Source organism: Sipha flava, unplaced genomic scaffold, assembly GCF_003268045.1.
Source record: "Sipha flava isolate LNK unplaced genomic scaffold, YSA_version1 173_pilon_pilon, whole genome shotgun sequence".
Taxonomy (NCBI): domain Eukaryota; kingdom Metazoa; phylum Arthropoda; class Insecta; order Hemiptera; family Aphididae; genus Sipha; species Sipha flava.
The window spans coordinates 1,103,678-1,117,346 of NW_020271974.1; the positions used below are offsets into that span (position 1 = coordinate 1,103,678).

The following is a 13,669-nucleotide window of genomic DNA, read 5'->3' on the forward strand; positions in this document are numbered from 1 at the left end:
AGCCCAGTCGATTACTAATTTGCACATTTACGTATATTCAAAATAATTAAACAATTTTTGCATGAAAAGTATTTTTTTTTCATTATTGAATGACAACCAAACCCTTTGCTCGTTTTATTGAGTATGCAATCAAATTTAGGACTGTCACTGATTTAAAATATTATCACTTTGAATTTGATTTAAAAATACATAATCCATTATCATAAAACTATACAATGTTATTTGGTATTTCTAAATTTCATTATCATTTTACTGTGTGAATCACTCAATAATAATAAGTGCATATTAAATTAACAAAAGAAAGATCAAATATCAAAAAACAAACAAATTATATATAGTTAAGTAACAGTCGATAAAATATAATACCCTTTGGTTCTGGGATCAAGACCTTCCCTGATCCAAAATTGACTTCTTTTTTCGACTCTGCTTTGTTCATTATCTTCCTAATCATATATTTATTTATCACTTAATTCTCCTCCCTTTTATACTCTCCACAACCATGAAGCCTTATGCGACTTACAACACATTATTTCCTCATGCCCTTCTTTTACCCTTTTCCGCGACTCAATATTCTGCAAACTCCTCTTCCTTAGCTACTCTTATAGCGGAATAGTGTAATTCCAACATACTCTAAATCAACATTTCCCAAACTTTTTCTCTGCCGGACCCCTTAAAGATAATAAAAATGACAGCGTACCCCTTAATAAAAATAAAAATTAAAAACAATAATATCAAATAATACTAAATTGATTGCCTTACTTTCTGAATTAAATGCCGATATTTTTATGATAAATAACGATATACCAACGCAATAAGTCTGGCTCTAATCTGAACTGCTTTTCAACGATAATTATTTCGACAATGTATTTCCCATTTAATACGAATATTACATCAGTATTTTCGTTTTTACAGATAAGTACTTTGTGTATTTAATTTACATTCGCGGGCCCTCTCTAATATACGTACGGACCCCTAGGGATCCGCGGACAACAGTTTGAGAAACGCTGCTCTAAATATTTCTTGTATCCTTACGTTTCCGAATAAAACGATATTTCTTACTATCTAACCACATTAGATCTTCACGTAATATATTTTTTAAACTGACGAATACTTCATTGACATTGGTGCGACAACTACAATGCCTATAGGTGGGTATCTCATATAGATATCTGATATTTAAGTTGCTAATCATATCCGATTAATTCGATAAACGTTCGATAAATATCAACCGTATCAATCGTTCAGCCAAAAAGTATAATGATCTTAATCTTTCGACAGCCGATTGTCGTACTTAAATTATTGTTCAACTAAATTTGGCAGCGTTGGAAAAAAAAAATTAAATAACGAGGGTTTTTAATCATGTTAACAAAAATAACGTTCTCAATCGTATTTTACAGCACCATATAGCTTTATTGATCCCTATGTAATATTTCACCTAAATCAAAGATATAATAATATATTTCTTTTTGCATTTTAAGAGTATAATAATGAACTGACGTACGAAAATTCAATAATTTAATATTTTTAAAGTTTTGTGTAATAAATTCATTGATAATATCGTAATTTAATGTATTAATGCGTTGTATAATTACAATTCAAGTGACCAGTTAAAAAATTATTGTTGCATTATAAAATATGAGTCAACTATTGAAGTGATTCCGTTTTAAATAAATTTAGCATAAAAATACATAGTTATAGATTCTGGGATACTAGCCGTATGTGTTATGTATATAAAATATTATATACATAATATATAATAATATAATATATAAACACTTACAAAATTGGTAAAAACAAAAAAACAAATATTACATTTAAAATAAATTCAGAATGATAAGGAAAAGCTTAAGTCCCAGCTTCCCCAGTGTGTCACTAAGATAAATACATATCTTCTTTATGAACTGTAAAAGATGGAAGAATATTAACTATTTACCAATATGCGAACACAAACATTGTAACATGCTTGCGTATAGACGCTTACATATATAAAAGGTTGTGGGCGTTTTCGATTCTATTTTGCCAACGCCTGTCAACCCTTTATGACATAAACGATCTGAATATCATCTTCTTTCATCTTAGGGGACACTGAAAATATGACTCCCGAAGTAATTATGATAATTTTTGAATGGATCTTATCGCAGTTATATCCAAAACTGACCCTTTCATAAATTTTATCGAGTAAAGGTTGTATTGATTTTACAATAATGTCTTGTTTCCATTATAAATATTTCTTCATGTAGTAAATACACACATACATTATTATACGGCAGGTTGAGAGAATGTATTATATTTTATCGGGAGTGCTAAAAAAAATGTTTAATTCGCAATGAAGCATAATAATCTTTTAATGGTTCCAAATTATTTGAAAAATATCAACGTTGATAATAATTATATTTAAATTGAATGAACTTGAATGCAAAATCATAGATCAATTAAAGATAATTCAAAATTAATCAAAAGAAAAATTATGAAACCTACAGGTTTAAAAAATTTAACCGTTATTAATATTGAATATTATTACTTTGATTTTAGAACGGTCAAGAAGATAATCTTATTACTTTGATTTTAAAACGGTTAAAAAGATAATAAACACGCAAATTATTCGCCAATTAAAGAGAAAAATACAATAATTGTTTTGAGATAGATTCTCTTGAGAATGCAATATTATTTTATTGATGAATTTAGTTTTTCGTGTATAATGTTATATGAATTATATTTTATTCATTGATCAAGAAATAAAATGCTAGCGGTACAATTATTATTAATAATAAGGTATAAAATATTACATATTTTATTACAGATAGTATACTATTAGTACACCAATTTTTATTACCTTCGTATATTCATAGTTTCAAAAAAATTTCACCCATTGATAATATTATAAGCCTGTAATACAATTACAATTGTATTTTAAAACTATGAATTTTATTACATATATCTATATATCTATATAATTCTATATAAAATAATGATGATAAGTTCACTTGAAATCAAGTATAAAAATTCAACATTTGATGGATGGTCTAGTTCTTACTCGAGTTACAATTAGTAATAATTAGTTTGGATCATACAAATTAAATTAAAGACAACTTATGATTTTCATTACTTGTGTTTCCTATTTTTTGTTTTTAGGAGGTATTGGTTTACCGGGTCCTATTGGAATATCAGGTGCTCCGGGAGCACAAGGTCCTCAAGGAATAATGGGTCCACCTGGTTTAGCCGTAAGTATTGGTTTCTTATCACCTCGAAATCATACATTAAAAGTCTAAACATTTAAATATTTTCAGTCCAATATTTATTAATCTGTCAATAAGGACAATTATTTTTTTAGCTGCCTGTGGTTATTTGAAATAATACACAATCATACTCGTAAAATAAGAAGAAATATGACGGAAAAATGTGTATTAAATTTTAGGTAACCTTAAAATGGTTTTATGATTGATAAACGATTTTCTCATCAAATTTTTCCCTCGAATTAAAACGATCCTGATCTGTATTAAATAGTAGCACAGATAAATATTCCGAGAACATTTTAAATTTAAATTTAATCGTGTTGATCATAACATTTCAATACAATCATTCCTTAACAATTATTTTAGCTGCAGCACATTACGTTTTTGTTTATATTTTAAGTTGGTAAAATAACACAACTGATAAAAAATATACGCATAAGTAAGCAAAATCATTTTTATTTTTTCAAACGCACCAATTTGTTAGAATATAAGAAAAAGAATTTATTTTATAATAACACGATATGTAGACATGGTGTATATGTACATTTATTCAGAATGACGCCGCTTTGTTATGCTTTGTAAATATAAAATATTTAGTAATAGTACGTGAATAGAGAATGATGTACAAAAGAGTTAGTCAATCTGTGCTCACTCACGAAATACGAGCAATTATGGAAACAATATTCGAAATACTAAAATATGTTTATAATATTAAATAACTTTTAAGGTTATACATTTTTTTTAATTTTAATTTAAGAATAGTTCCTCATAAAAAACGTTAAAATACATTTTCATATGATATGCTATTAACGTACCAACCGCTATGGTTTTTTTTTCCAGTCAACTTTATATTATAACATATAATAAAATAAATAAATATATAAACTAACCATTCATACAAAAACCATAAAGATTTTTTTTTTTTACTCAATCTTAAAATAAAACATGTAATATTGTATTCTAACCACTATAACTATAATAGATAATAAAAAATAGTGTTCGTGATTTAAATGGTAGGATTTCAACAATCTATAAACATCGCGTTTTTGTACAAACGTTTTAAATCTATATGAATCTGCAAATATTGTATCTGATTGTATAGTCGATTTTTGTTATAAAATATGAATATAGATTTACATAAACTATACGAACTATTACAGAAATCACATCAATAAGTAAGATAATACAATTGTAATTTTTAGAATAATTTCCCAGGGTTTCCGAGGTATTTCCATAATGTTTTCTTCTTCTCCTTTAGTTCTTTCAGTCTTTCGACTGGTATTATCTTCCTACGATTCTCCTCCATTCTTCTCTATCTTATATTTTCCTTTTAATATATACGAATTTTAATCCCAACTCTCTACATGCCTGTGATATTAAATTTGTTCTAGGTCTTCCGATTCTTTTTCCTGGTATAATTCCCTCTAGAATTATTTGTATTAGATTATCATACCTCAAAGTATGTCCTGGTCATTGTAATTTTCTCATTCAAGTATTATAGTCCTTTGTCAATTTACTTGATGTAGCACTTGATTATTTTTCATTCTATTTGCCCAATTTTTCTTCTGTATACGTCGGTATTAACACATCTTAAATGATTTTATCGATTCTTTTTTATTGAATTCTTGTATTTTCATGTCTCTGCTGAATATAATGCTATATATACATATTATGCATGTTTTCAATATACTTTTGCTGAGAATGATATCTATCTTTTTTCATGAAAGGATCTATTTTTTTCTCATAAAATGTAATCTTCACCATTCCAATTCTTCTCCTAATTTCCATTTTACATCTTGCATCATCTGTAATTATTTGTCCTAATTAGCTGAAAATTTCACATTTATGTCCTATAACCATCTCCTGTGATGTTTGCTTTTATTTTTGATTTTGCAATCACCATTATTTTTGTCATGTTGGCGTTTATTTTCATACTATATTTTTTTTCCGTACAATTTATTTTGTTTATAATTTCTTGGTCCTTTTAATAATCCTAAAACTATAGCTTAATCATCTACAAGTTAATTGTTTTTATCCCAAATCCACCTATGATCACCCCATTTCCATCGCCTCTTATAGCTTTATGCATTATATTTTAAAATATGCATTAAACAAACTTGATAAGAGAACGCAACCTTACCGAACTCTGTTTCTAATCTAAAATTTCTCAGATTTTTCTCCATTTACTGAGATTACTGTCTTTTGTTTTGAATATACACTTTTTATCAATTTTACTATTCCATAATATTATTCCATCATTTTATATTCATAAAATAAAATAAGATGATAATCATTGGAATAATCAATGTTAAATTATATTCAGATTTTAAAAATGCACACTTTTTTTTTCTTGTTGAAAATGGAAGTATTACAAAATGGACTATTCGTATTTATGAAAAACAACGAAATTTTTAAACGTGTGCATTCAAATCGTTAAGAAATTAAACATTTTATGCACGTAAATAATAATAATATCACCCAAAATATTATAAGAAAACAATTTAAATAAATGATCGATTTAAATACAGTCGTTAATACATCCACGTATTATAATAATACAAACCTACGATTTTATGTAAATCAGATGACTGTACAAGATACAATTTAAAAAGTTGTCTTATTATAAAAGTATCATGAAATTTTGTACGTAATTTAATAGTAAAATTAGTAAGTTTTTGATATTATATTGCTCGTATATAAACAAGTAAGCTAAAAATATATTTTTAAATAAATAACTTTCGAGTTTTCCATTAAAATAGACGGCACGAAATTATTTTAATAACTTACAAGAATTATTACTAATCTAAAATATTACCTCAAGATCTTAATATTCCGTTCGTATTGATTTTTAATTGTTTTAATTCCAATACAAACCAGTCTAAGTGTATTATGTATGAATTACTTACATCTCATAGACTTTAAATTATGCGTTTGTTAGATACATACATTAATGTGCACAAAACATGCAAAATACAACAATATATTATGTATCAATGTTGGGGTTATAATGATAGCAATAAAAATGTAGTGTTTGTTAAGTTCATTGAAATTTATAATTTCGTAATTTATTAAAAACAGGGAGAAGTTGGTCAACCAGGAAGACCGGGAAAAGACGGAGAACCGGGAAAATTTGGTGAAATTGGTAATTATGATTACTTTTATAATTTTGACAACTTCTCTGACAATAATACCATATGATCAGAAAAATATTATAATATATTCTCTTCTAAAATTAAATCCTGTCTAAGATTTTGATAAAATTCATAATATAAGATTTTCTGTTGAAAAAAAAAATATTTTTTATTCAAAACTTAGACAAAATGCAGTGGATTCTCGATTGCGAAACAAAATACTTTTCCTTTTATGTAGTTTCAGCATTTGGTGTGTTATTTAATAAATCAAAAAGTGTAAGATTTTGAAATGACATGCAGGTCCCTCTTAAACTTCGAACTATCGAGAATTCACGGTACTTTACAACATATGTACTTGAAATTTATGATGCATTCATATAGAGTGTACTGTGATAATATTTATATATATATTTAATAGGACCACAAGGAGAAAAAGGAGAACGAGGAAAACGAGGACAAAAAGGTAACATATATTTATTATGAACCATGTTATTGTGAACTACGTATGCTGCGGTATTAAAAAAATGAAAATTTTTTAAAAATGTATAAAAGATTTAAAGTATTATTAGTAATAAAATAATCAAGAAAGAAAAATTGGGTTGAATAATTACAGGTGTGATAATTCAAATGGCGAAACTATTCAATTTTTTTAAAAAAAAATTAAATAAGTATCAAATTTTTATGAGGTTTCCGTGTAAAAAACAAATTAATTTTTATAGGTGTCAGATTCTTTAGAAAAAATTATCAGACATAATAACGTTATAATAAAGTAATATTAATTTGATTATAAAGAGACGATCGTTTTAACAATTTTAAGCTATTAAAAAAAAAAAGCTCGTAAATATGATTTAGATAATATTGCATAAAATGTCAGAACTATTTAAAAGTACTCAAATTGTAAATATAAATTCAAAAACTATTACAACCATTTCAAACGATAACAACAATAACATACAAGGATTTGTTTTTGTTATCAAATCAATTGTTTGACCGTTTTATTTATGATATAGAAAAATATATAGAATATGTTTAACAAACAACAACATATAGAACAAACATTTAACTATTTTTATGCTACTCGACTCTAACTCTATTGTCTTATATGACTAGGCTGTAACCATTTGTTTGACAATCATTTTTTTTTATCACATTTGCGTATTTTCTCTAAAAAAAATCATAAACATTGTTAATCACGCATATTGGCGAGATAAACCCGAATTCGATATATAATGTGCATTTGGAAAATTTGAAACCTGAAAAAAAATCATACATGTCATTCGTTTTTTCGAAAACTCGAAGATGACACGTGAAATTATATTATATTAATATATATTGAATACGTCATTAGGAACTGATGTAAAAAACATTAAATTATTTTTTCAATTCAGCATTTGGAAACATGGAAAAATAAGGGCGCAGAATAATAAAATATAAAGAAAAAAACTTGAAGATAAAAAAATATGTACATTTTTTATGTCCAAATGTTACTGAAACATAAAATCAATAAAATGAGTAATTGTAAATCATAATATATTTCTGATTTTTACAGAATAATGAAGATAATTTTTAACGTAGACGATGTGAATTAATTTGATGATTTCCAAATAATAACAATATTTAATATATATAAATAATAATAATGTTTTAATTATAGTTCACAAACATTTGTCTTTTTACAAAAAAATAAAAAACTATTTAATATGCAATAATACGAAGGATTATAGAATTATTGTATAAATATGCAAATATTGTATGTTTGTAACTACGCATATGTGTGGATCATTTAGATAATATCATAGTTGAACACAAAACCCATCATAGCATTTGTTTTACTATTCGTAAATCAGTCCAACATAATATTATTTTTTTTCTTATATAGAATGAGTTAATTATTTATTAATGCAATGTGTCTCACATATGATTTATGAAATACATATTACAAATATATTAGACACACTGATCTGATTTTTAATATATTATATCGTAAATCGAAATCGATTTTTTTCACTCATTAATTTTCTACGAAAACGTTTAATGATATTTATTCCTTCGTCTTCGGTTGGATCAATAAATTCCCGTGCGCGCAATATACTATGGTGGTTACAAGTATTGTTTAGTCAAAATAGTATTACGCAACACAAATCTTATATATGGCTATATACACAGCTTCATAAAATAAATATGATATTCGTTCCAATGGTTTTGTTTTTATTTTAAAATAAGGACGTAGCCTTCGAATGAATGTGTGGCACGGTACCGACTTGGAACGACCACTGCTGCAGTCATTCGACGTAGATAAAAAATTAATTTTTTTTTATCTTTGATCTTTAGGCCATCCTGGAGAAATCGGTCCAATGGGTATAAAAGGCCACGAAGGCGAAAAAGGTGACAAGTGCGAACGAGGAGATCGCGGTCCCGAAGGTCAAAAAGGAGAAACGGTAATACAAACCAAATATATTGTTTATTCGTTTTTATAATGGAATATCTATTATTATACAATGTTAAAAACGATTTAGGTACGTCGGGTTTTCTTCCACCTCTTTTCGACATAGTATATTTTTCATTTTGTCATGCGCAAAATTTTCATCAGGATCGTATGTTTTGATTCGGGTATAAGACCCCTTTAATCTCGTTTTAGAAAACGAGACAGTGACGATTGTTTTAAGGAGTCTTATCGCGCGTCACCGTCGATTTAAACGAAATGAATTTGAAACAAATTAACGAAATCTTGTGTTAATGTTCGAAGTAACAATCTGTTAGACGACACGAGTCGACATAATGCTTTAACAGTCGACACCGTGTCACCATGGATTCGTTTAAACGCACAGTCGCACACGCATTTACTAAGTTAATATATATAAACAATATAGATGCACTTGACAATCGTAAACACATCTATTTTTTTTTAAATTTTTTTTTTTAACAAATTAAATACAAGTACCAGTGCGGAATAGTTTCCCATCGGCTATGTTTGCGGACGGTTCACGTTTTTCATTTTCAAAATGAACGGTTTCTCGAAAATATGTAAATAAGTCTTTCGAGCAGGTTCTCGGTCCAGCTCTTTCAGTTTTAATTAACCATTAGTTTACCAGACCGGTAGCGTAACTTTAGGTAGAACATCAAACGTCTAATGAATTCTACTGATTGATGTCATTGCAATTTCGTTTTCATAGTTTTTTCTGTTGTTATACGAACGCGCGATCGACGACAAACAATCATGTTGCATTCCTTTAACCATTTTTAGCGTACACATTATTACGACGTCTACACACTAATTTATTAAGTGTATTAATATAATTAATCAATATATAATATAAATATATTATATATGTATATTATATATAATATAATATAATCAATTAAAACAATGGGATTTCACCAGCTCTTGAAATATAACCGATCGTATGAATATTCGATTTACCGTTAACAAGAGAATATTGTATAGAATTAAATTAGACCTTTATTCGTGTACCGCAAAAAAATAATAAAATAATTTTTTTTTTACATTAGAGTCAAGATTTATCCGTCAGATAAACACAAATGGTATGAAAGCCACTGCTGTAGTATTTCAAATCAGTAATTCAATTTTAAAGACTTGGTTACAAACAATTTGCGACGAATGAGTTTTTAGATAATTATTTCCGGCTGAGATTCTGAACTATCATGTAATTAAATAAAAAAGCAACAGCGTCATTGTAATAATTTCACACGACCATTTCGTAATATAATACTTAAACACATTTTTCTTAAAAATTGGGGTTTACAGAACATGAGACGATCGTGAAATTGTCAATATATGCCGTGAAATGGTGACAAAATATAATTTATTATAAAATAAAATGTCTAATAATGAAACAAATATAAGTTTATAGAATTTTTATAGAATTGATCAATTAAATTTCAGATTAAATTAAATTAAACAAAATAACTATTAAAATTAAATTAGCTACATAATAATTTAGTACAGCTTTTATAACATCCACAATGGAACAATGAAAATGAAAATGAATTAATCATCATACTTTTAATGATTATACATTCTCAAAATTAGAAAATTTTAAATTCAAATGGCACATAATTATAATGAAAAGGTTGAAAAATACTGATTTAACCTAACATTTTTTAGAAGACTAGATTATATATTAAAATAATAATGGAAAAACATTTAAATTTTTACGAAAAATAAAAAAGTACAAGTTTATTAAATGTATTTTGTTATGAGTTAATTTACAAGCTTTATGTTAATACTATGCGTTCATATCATTGTATTAAATAGCATTTGTCGTAAATCTACTTTTGAAATCATTTTGGTCGCATACAATGGGTTTTACTCATAATGAATCAATTTGATGAATTCTTTTTGGTAACTAATAAAAGTTATTAAAAAGTAGATGAATTTTGCCTTTATTTACTATTTATTTTGTACTTTTATTAAAAAAATTGACTTCATTCTTTTAAAGTTGTAAATATCGAGGACTCATTTTTGCAAAGCTAAATAAAAATGTATATAGAGGATAATAAAGCATTTGAAGAAATATCTTATTTCCAATTGTATTTTAAGTTATTTGTAGTTATAAGATACTCAGACACATGTCATTTTTTTTTTATACTTTAACAAAACTATTATAATCTACGTTATTTGAAATATAGGTTACGAAGGTACACTTACAAGTGAAGTAAAAAAAAATCCCATTTCTAATCTTCCATCAAAAAAAAAAAAAAAACTTTGAAATAGTTGTTCATTGTATTTTGAGTTATCACAAATTGATTTTGTTTTATATAATATTTGTAATAGCTCACTGCTGTTTCAACAGTCAAAATTTAAAATCCTCAAAAATCCTTTAGGCATATTTACAAAACTGTTCTTGAACGTTGAATACACGATAATCTTAAAATTTGATGGGTTTACTCGCATAAGTCTTAATACCTATATATTCGTTTGTGAATAATAATCGTACTACAAAGAAGAAAATGGCAAGGAATTATTTTCTTTTTTTTTCGTGTTAAGAAAAAACTTGAATGTTTACAATACAAGGGTTTAGTGCACTAAACGAAAGTCATTTGTCAAACGAGGGAATATGGATTAGCGGGGGAAAAAAGCTCCCAAAGATAGATTAGTTGAAATAGTTTTTAGAAGCATAGAAACACTGGCCATATAAAAGTAATTAAAATGATTATAAGAATGACAAAAGGATAAAAATAAATACTGTTCACAATAAATGCTGTTAAAGTGCTTAATGGATTGGTATGTCAACAGATCTCGATTGAACGTTTTCTTAAACCTTAATAACAATAACAATAATAAACGCCGAAAAGTGTAATGGTTTATGTTGATGTGCGGCAATATTCAAAAACTAACTACTTTTCAAAAATCAATTGGTTTTTGTTCTCAGGGTCCAGTTGGATTACCAGGAGTCAAAGGCAACGATGGTCCGGTCGGAGCTCCGGGCGCTGAAGGTTTGCCAGGTCCCAAAGGCATTGAAGGAGTGGCGGGAAACAAAGTAATTTGAATTAAAATATTCTGTATATATGGTACATTTTTGGACTAAAATCTATATCATAAAGTATACGAATATAATGATAACATGATAATATTAAAATTCTTGTTAAAATCTAAAAACGCCTTTTCCACGTTATTGAAGGACATTAAGCAATTGTAATAAAGTTACATCGTACAATCCAGCGTTTATTATCTCAAACAAATATAAATTTAGAATTTCGGTCTTTCGAAGCTGTTTAGTATACTTTATCAGTCAACATTCATGGAAACGATGAAAATTAATAAGTTATTGTCGAGAGATTAACAAAGAAATTATTAATTTTTCTATCAATAGTAAGAAATACGAACTTCGTAAGGTGCCTGTGTTACTGGTATCTTATCCATTTAATTTAAATAATGACATACGCACTATTGTGCGTAATTTTGAACATAATATTCAAAAACGTCACATAAAAAAATTGGGTGAATATATTTTGAGTCACACACACACAAAGGTTGAGAACCGCTGCTAAGTATATACTTCATAAACGTTTCGTTTTCGTGACGAGGATTTTTTGCACGAGATTTTTCGACCAAGCACCCTAAGCTCTCTCTAAAAATCTGAATTTGTCCTCAATTTAGGGAGAACAAGGACCTCCAGGACCACCGGGACCCGCGGGACCGCCCGGAGAGTTGCCGTTACTACCACCCGAACTAGCGGACTTTCAACAAAGCGCTTTAGCCCGATGGAAGCGAGAGCTCAACGACGTCAACACCGCCGACGACGATGGTAGTGGTGCGAAGTCAACGACCAGGCCAACAACAACGACTAAGGATGGTCCAAAGCTCAGTGGCGAAGGTGACGGCCCGAAATACATAGACATTGTCAGCTCTATTTACGGCATGAGACAGGACTTAGAACGAATTAGGAAGCCCGTCGGCACTCGCGAGAACCCCGTCATGACATGCAAAGATCTATTCTACGGGCACCCTCAGTTCAAAGATGGTATTAAATATATTATTATATGTAATTATATTTTGAGCTAAACATGAAATGTATATTGATTAATTATTTACTATGTGTTTTGTTCGGCTAATATTTTTTTTTAATAGTCCAGTAATCAAGTTTCAACAAATGTTTAACTCGCACACTTTACTTCAGAGTTATAATTTTTGATTATATTAATATTAGTTTCAGTATATATAAAATCAGGAAAAGAAAGTAGATGGCTTCATTATAACATTATAATTTAACGTAACAGATAATTTTTGTATAACAAAATTAATGATCAATCATCAATGATATTATTGATACACACGAGTATAAATAATATTGATTCTCAGATATGGATTTTGACATTAGAATTAAAATCAAACTAATGATAGTCTCTGTACTGATGATGTTTCATTACAGGCAGCAAGGCCTCTTTTCAAATTATAAATTGTATGCAGAATAAACCTTAAACTCATCATGAATATGATACAATAATTATCAGAGAAAAATGTTTAATAAATGGGCAGTAGTGTAATCACGCATATGTTTCAACATAAACTATAGGATACATATTCACACTTTTGCAAGCTATAAAATTATCATCATTGATTTTCGGATTAATAATACATTGATAAGCGACCGATGTCTGTCCAAAAATGAGTGCTGATTTAATATAATATATTCATCGATAGCATCCTTTTACATTTTTACCGAGACCTTTTCATTTTTTTTTTTTTTGACGTGTTTCTTCGTGAAAACATTATTACATAAATATTGAAAGGTGGTAGATAATTATTTTTCACTGTTGACTACGTGAACTTAACCATATCGA

General features: G+C 27.6%; 1 protein-coding gene across 1 annotated transcript in view; it reads left to right on the forward strand.

The window, feature by feature from the left end:
• The window catches only part of LOC112680080 (collagen alpha-1(V) chain-like), a 91,589-nt gene that overhangs the window by 57,671 nt on the left and 20,249 nt on the right, over positions 1-13,669 (forward strand). The window contains exons 47-52 of the mRNA XM_025550074.1: positions 3,133-3,221; positions 6,312-6,375; positions 6,783-6,827; positions 8,696-8,802; positions 11,758-11,865; positions 12,486-12,849. Coding sequence (XP_025405859.1) covers positions 3,133-3,221; positions 6,312-6,375; positions 6,783-6,827; positions 8,696-8,802; positions 11,758-11,865; positions 12,486-12,849 — 777 coding nt within the window. The remainder of the gene's footprint in view (positions 1-3,132; positions 3,222-6,311; positions 6,376-6,782; positions 6,828-8,695; positions 8,803-11,757; positions 11,866-12,485; positions 12,850-13,669) is intronic.